Below are 12,293 nucleotides of genomic sequence, written 5' to 3' on the forward strand. Positions count from 1 at the left end.
ATTTCGGGCTTGAGTTGAGTCTTAGGGCCTGTCTCATTCAAGATTTGACCAAAAAAAATTCAAACTGTGCCCACCCAAGTTTCACCCTTAGGTTTATATATCTATTTTGGAGTGGTTTTTTCTCAGAATTTTGAATTCTATTATAGACCTATAATAATTTAAAATTTTAAATAATTCCACCTATCACACCAATACTCACTTATGTATTGGCATCAATTCCGAGCTAATACCTACCCAACTGTATGGTGGAGTTAAAATTTGTTGGAGCTAATACCTACCCAACTGTATGGTGGAGTTAAAATTTGTTGGAATGGACTGAACTGAACAGTCAAAAACCCCTTTTTTATTCTGAAAATACCTGTAAAAGGTCTCATATCACCATTTTAGAGACAATCCCTCCCCTGGTATTATTTTATTTCTAAAACAAAAGGTAATAGGAAAAAACTAAAACACAAAAGTTAAAACAAAATAAAGGAAGACAACAGAAATAAAAGAATAGAAGTAAAATAGACAATAATAGAAAAAAAAATATTTTTTATTTTCTATTTTTATTTTTTATTTTCTTTTATTTTTTCTATTAATTTTTTATTTTTTTTATTTTATGTTATTACACATCAACATTTTGGTTATTTCTTTCCTTTTAATTATTTTGTCCAAGCAAGCATTATGGTCAAAAAAGAGTTATTTTATGTTTTCATCTAAGAGAACCAGTAGCAATAAGTAAAGCAATTGCAAAGTAGAAAGGGGATGTTTGGTTTTCAGCCACTTACATGCAAGGTTGAAAATATCCATACAGTCCAATATGCCGGAGGGGGGTGTATCAGTACTCTGAACCTAACACGTTTATTTTTTTTTCTTTTCAAAATATCAGAGGTGGGAAATAAGGTTATTTAAAATTTAAACAATTGTTTAAAAAAATGTAAAATAAGCATATCAATGACCTACCAATACGTATCGGCCAATATGATCCAATACCTAAGACTCAGTTTGGAAGGAATACAAATACAAATATGTACAGTGTAAACGTATACAAAATACAAGATTTTGTATTCTAATACTCCTTCCAAATTGAGCCTAAAGAAATTTTGATCCTTCCTTACATGGCAAGCATCTCTAATTGACTTTTTCAGAATGGCCCAACCAAAGCTTTGGCCCTCCCAAACAGGGTCTGAGTCAATCCGGGTTTTTAATTTTTGAAACTACAAATATGACTTAATGGGTGGGAGGGGTGGGGCTGTCTATACGAGTCCTGAACCAAGTATTAAGACCCAGAACCGTCCTGATTATTAATCGAGACTCCATTAAGTTGCATATATATATATTCTTAATTAGTGAAGTCTGAAGAAGAAAGCTCTCTTGTTGTACTACAATTGAATTAATCAAAACAGCAATATCCATTATTCAACCACATGAATCTCTGTATCCTCTGATTTTATGTGCTAGGGTGAAAAAGAGAAGAGTGAAGTAGTCTCACAAACTAAAAACAACTCAAGGTATCAGCAATAAGTATAGTTGCGTTTACAGGATTCTAAGGAGGAAATTTTTAATGAGGGTGCCCTCATATTAACAACATCCAGCCAGGTGCCACTGAGATTGCTTTTGCTTTTTTCAAGAATATAAGAAGGGCGCACTTGTTAATGCAACGTACCAACCAAAAACTACAAAAAGATTATGCTTTAATAATCTGACGAGTTTCAGTTTCAGTGGCTTTCATGAAGACAGGTCATGGCTTAACCATATCCAGCAAATTGTTCTAAAATAGATATATACAAACCTCAGAATGAAACAGGTGGGTCTGGAGCGGATGCGGATCTTCATCAGGTGGGGAAATGGATCGATCTGGAGTGCAGAATGGTTGAAGTTATGTCTGACCCATTTTTTTCATTCAGGTTGGATCTTATAAAAATGTCTTCAAACATGCCAGCCTGTTTTCATATTTGGGTCCAATTGTAGCACTGGTCTGAGAGACTGAGCATCAAAACACTTTAAATGCGGGTATACCGAAATCAGGAATCGGGTCAACCCGATCCATTGCATGGCCGCGATCTGTGTGCAGTCCAATGGTATTACTATTATACTAATTTCCCAACCGAAAAGTTCCAATCCAATAAAAGAGAAGGACAATCGTTGCCTCATTTGCTTTTTTTTTGTTTAATAACTCTCCGCCGCATGTCGCATGCACATACGGAGAAGACAATTCAATCTGTACTACTTAACTACTTGTTTATATATGATGTGATTCAATGAGCACATAGTCAAGAAACTAAGGAGATTCATATATAGTTTGGAATTTGGATCAATTAAATTAATCTCTGAATTAATTGCACAAATGAATTGTTAACGTGAGGAGATGTTCCTTCACTTCATATGAGCATGGGGTCTACTCAACACCCACAAAGATGAAAAGATTGATGAGCCTGATCATAAACATATATATAAACGCCCACTTTTGAATGAGATTGCAATTTAATATAAATATTAACTACAATTCCATCTCATTCTCACACCAATCCATTCATGTCTTGTGGTGGAGGAGACCCCCCCCCCCCCTTCTGATCCATGGATATAATGTTTTAAAAGAGACCCATTACCAGTAAAGATGGATAATGGGACTAGATCTATCAGTGGATGAAAGTATATTCCTCTCCTCTTGGTGTATGTATTTGTTGACTGAGTTTATTCAACAATCAACACATGGTTTTCCCAAGTTGTTTCTACCTGCAACTGGTCGAACTGTCTGGTTTAATTAATTTGTCTAAATGAAATGGGTCACCTTTATCTTAAGTAGCTGCAGACTAGCAGCTAGCTCGGCTTATATATACCACATGAGTTATTTATTAAGTACAGTGTGTGGCATCATCAAGTTAGAAGATTTGTTGGTTTCTGTAGAAAAAAAAAAAAGGTAGTTTATATAGTTCATACCATACCCTTGTCTTGGAATTCGTTCATAGTTTCCAAAATATTGATGAGCTTCATTTGCAGTTCTTCGCTTCTTTACTGAATTATACATGCATGCATATTAATATATTTCATGTTTTTTTCTGTTTCTGTTTGCTTAATGTTTTTCTTCCTACATGTGTAGCATTAATTATGACCTCTTCTTGTATCTCCAGAGATTTCTTGTTTAATTTTGATGCGCAAGTTCTTCTTTGGATAATCTGTAATAATTTCATGGCCAGATGACTGTCGAGTTTGCATTTTCTTAATCTTAGCATTTGATCGATCATGCATATTTGGCACAAATAAGCCTAACAAGTGTCGATGCTGCTTGTGCAATTTGTTGGCGTTTAGTCCTAGAGATCCATATCGGTTTCACGGAGCATATATGAAGTGATATATAGCAAGAGCTAGAGGTACCGAATTAAATATGGAGGATGCCCATTCAAGTCCATCTATAAGCAGGGCCAAGGATGCCTATTTTCATTTTTTTAAAGGACGCAAGTATTACTTTAATTTACTTATTGGTTTAATTTTATAAGAGAATATGATCGATATTTTTCAAAACGTAACAACTTAGTGCTTGTTGTTAACTAGTTGTTAAGTGACATTTGAAAAAGACACAAATGTCTTTTAAGTGTTACCTAATTTTCTTTATCAATCATCCAAACATTGACAAAAAATTAACAGTCGCAAATCCTTGTCTCTTCTATTCAAGAAAGTTGGGGTCACCAGAATATCCACACAAACGTAACGCCAACTTTCTTGAATGGAACAGGCAAGGATTTTGGACTGTTAATTTTTTGTCAACGGTTAGATGGTAGATAAAGAAAATTAAATGGCATTTGAAGAGCATTTATGTTTTTTTTCAAATATCACTTAATGGTAGGTAAACATCTAATTAACGGCAAGTATTAGATTGTCACTTTTGAAAATTTAGACACTGAATTATCGTATTTTAAAGTTCAAAGACCAAAGTAACATTAGACCCAAAATATAAGGCACTAATTGAGAATTTTCCCTTAAACCTGAGATATTCAATGGAGATCACTTCACTTAATTACCAAGAATTGCGTTTACAAGATAAGAGTAGTTGTAGTAATTATATAGTTAATCTCATGGGCAGTCTTGTATTCAAGAAGGATGATCTTGGAAAGGAGATAGCGCGTATTGCAATTCCTGCTGCACTGGCTTTAGCTGCTGATCCTATTGCTTCCCTTATTGACACTGCTGTTATTGGCCACTTAGGTAATTTAACTCCTTATTATTCGCTTTCTAATAATTTCTTATATAACATTAAATATTAAATTCTATTCATTGTAATGGATATCATATTAATTTATTAGCCTTGGTGTACAATATTTGTAGCTTATGCTGCGTTTGGAATCGATGTAAAATGTCATCAGTGTAAAAGTAGATAGATAAGGTTTTACATTGAACCATAAAAAAGTGACCATTGAGCTTCTAGAAGTATGGAGTTTTACATCGAGTAGTGGAATTTTACGTTGATCTTGATTTACACTCCTTCTAAACACCGACAAAAAAAAAAACAACATAAATATTTATATCAATCTTGATTTACATCACTTCCAAACACAACCGTACTATGCTTTCTATGCCATCTTCTAAGACATCTTCATTCTTGAGCCAAAAGGAATTGTTTCGATCTCTTTCTTCATCATAGAGACCCTCCTCAAATTAAGTTTCTACATGAAGCCACTGAAAGATATGGAAAACATTATCATTTGCTCCATTCGAGGGAAACTCAGCAATCATGAGGTGCCCTTTAATTAAGTTGCCAACTCTCCAATAAATAAGAAAATCAAACCCACTATCTATTTTCTTTCTTCTTAATTTGGTCAAGGACTCATCTTCTAATAGGTACACCAAAAATCAATACAATAAAATGATCCAAATTTGATATATTTGATAAGAAAGTTTGACATAACTCAGTACATACCATGGATAAACTATCAGGTAGAGAACTGTTTAGCATGAAAAAGTCTAAAAGAATCAATTAAAGGAGTAAGATGGATAAAAATATTCTCATTAATTAAGGTATAATCCTTCGTTTTACTATTTTTGTTCAAGGATTAATATTGCTTCAATATTTGCTTTTAGTAATTCTAAGAGGCGTATAACTATTTATCTACCAAAGAAAAAAAAAAAGAGGCATAAAGAAAGAGCTATTAAAATCATCAACCTAATTACTAATAATGAACTTAATTATAACCTTTAATTTTCAGCCATTTTGATGAACAAAAGTATATTAAAAAAATAAGTTTAAAGAAATAAATTTATTGAATTAAACAAAGTGTAGGGGTTGGATGAAGTTTTTTTAAAAAAAAAGGTAAATTACTACTATCTACTTAGTGGCAATTACCCACCTCAACTTTCATTTGCCCTGAACTTTTTCCAACAAACACCCCTTTCCGTTAAGTTGAGTAACGGGAAAAAGTTAATTTACCAAAATACCCACTCAAGAAACTTATATAAAATTAAAATTGCAACAAAAAAAAAGCAAGAAACTTTTATGAAAACTTGCAATTTCAACAAACACAATATGTAATTAATATCAACTAAACCAGTAACAAATGGAAATTAAAAAAAAAAAACACACTAAAAAATCATAACAAATGGAAATTGAAAAAAAAAACATTAAAAAATCTTTGGAAAAAGGGTAATTTAGAGATTTAAAAAAAATAAATAAATAATCACATGAAAATCTTTTTCAAAGTTAGCCAACTGAATGCCAAGTGAGAGGATCTCTGAGAGTTGAAGAAGGTCTTTGTTGCAAATGAAATTTAATGGGGTAATTGCCACTACCCCAAAGTTAATGGGGTCTTTGTTATAGCCCTAAAAGCATATAAGTAAAAGCTACCCTACCCTGAAAAAAATGTTTTGTATTACCATGCTTCTTTTAGTAGTTTGCTAAAAGATTTCTAGTCGGATCAATATGGGTTCTTGTATAATCTACCTCATTTGTAAAAGCTTCATCAATAGCCTAAGTTTAAAACCTTGAACTTAACCACCAAAATTGGTGCAAACTTGACACTGCCAAGAATAATAATTAAACGGTAGCAGAAGCTAGCAGCTGGCCTATTAGACACAATTTCCTTTGTCAGTTTTTTTGATAGATCTTTCCTTTTGTCAGTTGAAACGGTAACTATTAAACTGTGCCAATAATGGATGTATATAGTACAAATTCTGCTAGTAAAGCTGTTTTAAAAAGAACAGAAAACAGTATACCCTACTAACAGAAACTAAGGGCACGTTTGGTTAATTCGTAAGAATAGTGGCGTAGAATCGGAATTGAAATGACTGTTTGGTTGGGCGGTATCAGGACCCCACTCCCATGCCATTCTCCCATGAATGACCATTCCCTTTCTCTCCCTTGGGAATGAAATCTTTTTCAGCTTATTCCAATTTCCATTCTCATTCCTGTCTGAACCAAACAGACTAATAGACCATTCCGATTCCAATCCGAAGTTTCTATTTTGATCTTTAAAGTTACAGGTCCAGTGCAAATTGCTGCTGTGGGGGTTTCTATTGCTTTGTTTAATCAAGTATCAAGGATTACAGTATTTCCAATAGTCTGCGTCACAACTTCCTCTGTTGCGGAGGAAGATGCTGTGGAAGAAGTGACAGTTGAAAAAGAAGGTCAAGACTTGGAAAAGCGTTTAGCTAACAACTATCAAAGCAGCACAATAGATACTGAAACAACAGTGAGAGTCGAGGAACAAGAAAGTGATCATAACGTAGAAACCCACACCATAAACAGTGAAATGACCTATGAAAATACTAGTGGAAAACAAGTGAACGTTCAAGAACAAGAAAATGAAAACTTGGACAAGGATTTAGTCGTAAGCAATGACAGAAAAGATTCTCAGTTTGGTATGTTCTTTTTCTATTTCTTGTTTATAAGGATTCATACATTGTGGCAGTAGATTGTATTGACTCTTAAGAGTTGTACATTTCAATGAACTTCAAATTGTTGATCTGTTGTTACATGTAGCAACCTGAATAGTTCGATCAGTTATAAAGTTAATTAACAAGTTTGCTAAACTCTTCATCAGATTCTGATAGAACTGTGGACAACCCACCATCCACTACTAGTGGAAACTCAAGCATGTCAAAATGTGAGAATAAGAGGAAGAACATTCCATCGGCATCCACGGCCTTAGTGGTTGGTGGGGTTCTTGGCCTTCTTCAAACCATGCTTCCCATATTTGCAGCAAAACCTCTCCTGAAGTTCATGGGTGTCCATTCAGTAAGTGGCTTCATTTGGAACCTCAGAGGGCATTGAATTTTCTGTCATCTTTTTTTAGTCATTCTGTGACATATATTCAGAAAATTGGTGATTATAGTGGTAATGAATTAATGATCTAGTGATTTTGGATATGAAGGCATTATAGCTCCTACTTTTGCCATGCTTCATCCAACGCTAAGTTTATTATTAAATGAAAAATAACAACATCAGAACATCTCTGTTTTAAAAGTGAAACAGGATTCCCCTATGCTTAGGCCGGCGAGACAGTACTTAACATTGAGGTCGCTTGGTGCTCCTGTTATTCTTCTTTCTTTAGCCATGCAAGGAGTCTTTCGAGGATTTAAAGATACAAAAACTCCTTTATATGCTACTGGTAAGTAGTTATTTAGTATATATAGTTCTCTCTCTCTCTCTCTCTCTCTCTCTCTTCTATTTATCTATCTATCTAACCCCACATTTTCTTTTTTTTTTCTTTTGTGATTTTATATAGTGGCAGGAGATGTTTCAAATATCATTTTAGACCCAGTTTTTATGTTCGTTTTCCACATGGGTGTTAGTGGTGCAGCCATTGCCCATGTTATTTCTCAGTTAAGTTTATCTTACTGCTATTTGAATTATCACTATTTTCTGTTTCTGTGGTGTTGTATCTTTATAGTTAAAGACTTATTTGAGTTGTTAATATTTCTCCCACTTGGGGTCTCATGTAATTAATTCTTGGTGTTTTAGGTATCTAATTTCAGTCATACTGTTGTGGAGATTAATGCAAAAAGTGGAACTCTTGCCTCCAAGTATCAAAGATCTGCAGTTTAGTAGATTTCTTAAAAATGGTAAGGTGTCTAGTCTTTGCACCACTGATTACCAAAAAAAAAGTCTTTGCATCACTAAAATGCCTAAATATAAATTTCATGTTTCCATGTCATTTAGAGGAGTTCCACGAAAAAATGGTAAGGTGTCTAATCTTTGCATTTAGCCTGCTTAATTTCCAATCATATAGGACCACTGCTTAAGCCAATAAATGCACATTTTTACTAAACAAACACCTAATATTTGCATCAGACAAACTCCCTATATGGACAACTAGTTGCTAATATCTGATAGAAATTCAGGACTTCATGATATAGTTGCACATATGAATTTCATGGAGGATTACCAAAATACTAGTTAGTACTTATTAGTAACAGATGCAGCAGTACGAAACTCAACTCAGTCCAATTCAAACAAGCTTCATCTAAACTATTTGCAGTCACACAGAATCCTGCTTTCACCTTACTGCATGAATATGGAATCTTAAATATCTACTTGCATCCTCGATACAAGGCTTTCACATACCAGCTCCATTGCTGGATTTCTTCAAGAATTTCACTGATACCAAAGTAAATAATTTCTACATCCTTTTAGTGTCTGGTGACAAATCCACCCGAAATATGTATCTTGTCTGTGGAAGCAGTGAATTAAACATCCACTTCAACACTCAACATAGCCTCTAGGGAAATGTGAAGATCCTCTAGCTAGCCTTTATCCACTCCAGCAAAAGCCTTTCCTTCTATGTGCACAGTTAGTATTCTGGCAAGGGATATGGTTTAGAGGAACTGGACTCATTTGAAGTGGTCAACTGTTAAAAATCTGCTGAAGCATTCAAAGCCAGAAGCAAAGCCATATAACAAGAAATAAGTTTATCCATTATCTTGTATGTCACGAGGTCTAGGTTGGGCATAGATGATGTATGAGCTTACAAATAGAAAGTCTGTTGTATATATGAAGCAATGAGAGATTTAACTTGGTGATTCCAACTTAGGCACTCTGAGAGAGCTGGATGCATTTCAAGAGTTGAAGTTGTTATGGTGAAACAGACCGATCCCATATTGTTGGAGTTTGATTATATTGCCGAGTTCAGATCATTTAGGCAACTCAGATGCCTACATTAACAAAGAAGCATTAACAGTAATAAATGGGAATGCAGATGACAAAACCTTTATTGATTACTGTATGGATGTTGGCTAAAGATGGTTTCTGGCATTGTTTTCTTCAAATTCTATACACAAACCCGATGATGTTTGAATTTTTCTTTGTAACTAGCTAGATCAATCTGTCTTTTCATGAACCTCAATCGATTTTGGTGTTAACAGTTTCTGGCCGCAAGATGACTATTTTGGTTTCATATTTAGAATACAGTAATATATTCCTATATCTCTTAGTTGCCAATACACGTTTCAAATGCTCTAGATTGATCTTTGATGTATACTATGCATCTGGATTCAGGAGGGCTATTGCTAGCTAGGGTAATAGCTGTAACATTCTGTCAGACCCTGGCAGCATCACTGTCTGCACGCCATGGATCAACACCCATGGCCGCTTTCCAGGTCTGTTATGAGATTTGGTTGGCCACATCTCTTCTTTCTGATGGATTGGCTGTTGTGCACTGGTAATTAAGAACTGAGTTATTCTTACTATAACCAGATGCAATTTTCATGGTTAGATGTTTCACATAAACATTGAAGCTGCACTCCACTGCTTTTCTTAGTTCTTCCCCAAAAGTAACCAAACAGAAGTAGTTTAAGCTGGACTCCACTGCTTTTCTCTGCTTGTGGTTTTCTTATCCATATTCTTTCAGTCAATACTTGCAAGTGCATTTGCTAGAAAGGATTACAGAAAGGCAATAGCTGCTACGTCCAGGGTGTTGCAGGTACAATATTGATTTTTGGACTAAACAACTTTATACAATTTTGTGCTGCTAAGAACTACTCAAAAGTCGTGAATGGATCTACTCTGGCAGTTGGGTTTGGTTCTAGGATTGGTGCTTGCAGTCGGTCTTGGAATTGGCTTGCCATTTGCAGCAAGGCTATTTACAAAGGACAATAATGTTCTTCACCTGATAATCATAGGCACCCCGGTATCTCCTTCTGTGTATAAACAAAAACAATAAATAGAAGATTACCATTTACTACTCAATGTCTATCTTGTTACAGTGCAGTTGATCAAGACAAAACGAGAACTAAAATATATTTTCCACTATCCATCAGTTTGTTGCAGCTACTCAACCCATCAATACATTGGCATTTGTTCTTGATGGTGTCAACTTTGGATTATCTGATTTTGCATATTGTGCTTACTCCATGGTCAGTCTGTTGGGATAAAACCATGAAGACCAGTTGGCTTGCTTTGCCCATTTTTCAGTCTTGTCTGTGTACTAATGTTTGCTCGGAATTTTTGTTTCTTCTTCAGGTAGTGGTGGCTATGATGAGCATCCCTTGCTTGTTTGTTCTATCTTCTAGTAATGGTTTTGTAGGAATCTGGGTTGCTTTAACCATCTATATGACTCTGAGAGCTCTTGCTGGAGTTTGGAGGTAATTTCCCTTGTCTACAACAAAGAACTCTCTAAAAAAAGAAGGAAACTTCAATATTTTATAAATCAATTTTTATCTTATTCAAGGGTCTGGACTCTGCCCCCACAAAGATGAGCCTTACAGAGAACAAACAACCACACTGATAATTAATTGGCAGGGTGGAACAAGGTTAAGGTCTATTGAATAAGCAACCAAAGCAGTGTGCTTAAACTCAGAATTTTAAAGAACCCAATATCAACAACGAAAGGTTTAGTGAGGAATTCCTTGACAAGCAATGGATATATTGCTTTTGTTAACTCAAAAGCCAAAGATTTTAAGTTGTAGCTTAATATATTGAACTACATTTGCAGGGTAGGGACTGGAACAGGACCTTGGCACTTTCTAAGGAACTGATTGGTGCCTTTCTGTGGTTGAGATACATTGCCTCTCTAATTGGGAGATGTTCCCAATACACGGTTGGGATGTGCTGTGGGACGTTTTTGGGGTGCTTTGTGTGTGTGTGGGGGGGGGGGGGGGCGGATGTGAATTCCTCTAATTGTTTCCCCTTTAAGATTGCACAGTCTCCTTGATTCTTTCCTATATGGAAATTGTAGATCTTCTTGTGTTGCTTGTATCAGTTTAGTTTGTTTTGATATATGATACAAATAAACATTTTAGCATATATTGTCATAGATTACATACTTTCCTATGTTTGTATGTCCTTTTTTCTATAATTTATACACGTAGCATCTGGTCGTTCGTAATTTTAACCACTATGTTCAGTGATTATGCAAAGAGCAAACACAGTTCAACCAGCAGTTTAAATCTTAGAGAGTCTGGTTTTAGTCTCCAGATTTCACTTTTCACTATGACCCGGAAAAGGGACCCCGGTCTCTTTTGAACACGGACCAACTGGCCGCTTCATTATAGTTCTCAAAACTTCTGTTATTTTGGCCTTGAGAGTTGGGAATCGGGTACGTGGATGTTAGGGTTCTGGTCCTTCTGGACTTCGTGTGGACCCGATCAAAGTCGAGTTGGGCTTGGATGCTGATGTTTGAGGGCTGAAGATGGTCCAAGTTTTCTGGACCTGAAAACTGAAAGGGAGGGTCCAAGCTCGGTACAACCCCTTAAGGACTATGAAACCCCTAGCCACATGGCGGTCCTGACAGTAAACTGGGCTAGAAAGGACCCTCTATGCTGAAATGAAACAAAGGATCTCATTGTCTGGCCTCCGGGCACCTCTTTTGCTTGGTCACCTGCAGAGAGGGATCTAGAAGAACAAGAGACAAGATAGATAAAAAAGACTTGGTCTGAAGTAGTGAGAAATGATTTGAGAGCTCAGAATTTAATAATATATATGGCACAGAACACAGGAGAATAGATGAACAGGATTCATGTAGCAGACCCCAATTTAATTCACTTTATGTTATTTAAACCATTTAATTACATCAAAACAGGGCTGTTGTTTGGTGCAATGACAATATCTCGGGCTGATGAGTGTGAGAAGGTTCTCAGAGGAGCAAAAAAATGCCTATTCGTTGAGTCTGCATATGCTACCACAAGACTTTATCGGTCAGTTTGGAAAGAGTACAAATACAAATATCTAACAGTGCAAATACATGAAAAATAATACAAAATATAAGATTTTGCACTCTGTATTTGTATTTGTACTCCTTTCAAACTGAGCCTATAATTCTACATCCAGAATCAGTTCCCATCAATGACAATATACAGGTATGAAACATACTCTATGGCTGTAGCCT

At 35.4% G+C, this 12,293-nt stretch overlaps 1 protein-coding gene across 1 annotated transcript; it reads left to right on the top strand.

The window, feature by feature from the left end:
• The first annotated feature begins 4,055 nt into the window (after positions 1 to 4,055).
• On the top strand, positions 4,056 to 11,332 carry LOC104597422 (protein DETOXIFICATION 42-like). The gene is made up of 13 exons (XM_088891463.1): positions 4,056 to 4,185; positions 4,306 to 4,328; positions 6,396 to 6,831; positions 7,014 to 7,207; positions 7,445 to 7,580; positions 7,698 to 7,794; positions 7,934 to 8,034; positions 9,467 to 9,621; positions 9,819 to 9,890; positions 9,981 to 10,097; positions 10,228 to 10,323; positions 10,430 to 10,551; positions 10,902 to 11,332. The coding sequence occupies exons 1-13, from the start codon at positions 4,056 to 4,058 to the stop codon at positions 10,942 to 10,944; spliced, it is 1,722 nt and encodes a 573-aa protein (XP_088747589.1). The 3' UTR covers positions 10,945 to 11,332.
• The last annotated feature ends 961 nt before the right edge of the window (positions 11,333 to 12,293 follow it).

The sequence above is a fragment of the Nelumbo nucifera genome, chromosome 7 (genome assembly GCF_055504915.1).
Source record: "Nelumbo nucifera cultivar China Antique chromosome 7, China Antique-T2T, whole genome shotgun sequence".
Classification (NCBI taxonomy): domain Eukaryota; kingdom Viridiplantae; phylum Streptophyta; class Magnoliopsida; order Proteales; family Nelumbonaceae; genus Nelumbo; species Nelumbo nucifera.

Coding starts and splice junctions, on each gene's coding strand:
- LOC104597422 (XM_088891463.1), top strand. CDS start 4,056: ATGGGCAGTCTTGTATTCAAGAAGGATGATCTTGGAAAGGAGATAGCG. Junction 8,035..9,466: donor TAGTAGATTTCTTAAAAATG/GTAAGGTGTCTA, acceptor ATCTGGATTCAG/GAGGGCTATTGCTAGCTAGG. Junction 10,552..10,901: donor GCTCTTGCTGGAGTTTGGAG/GTAATTTCCCTT, acceptor CTACATTTGCAG/GGTAGGGACTGGAACAGGAC.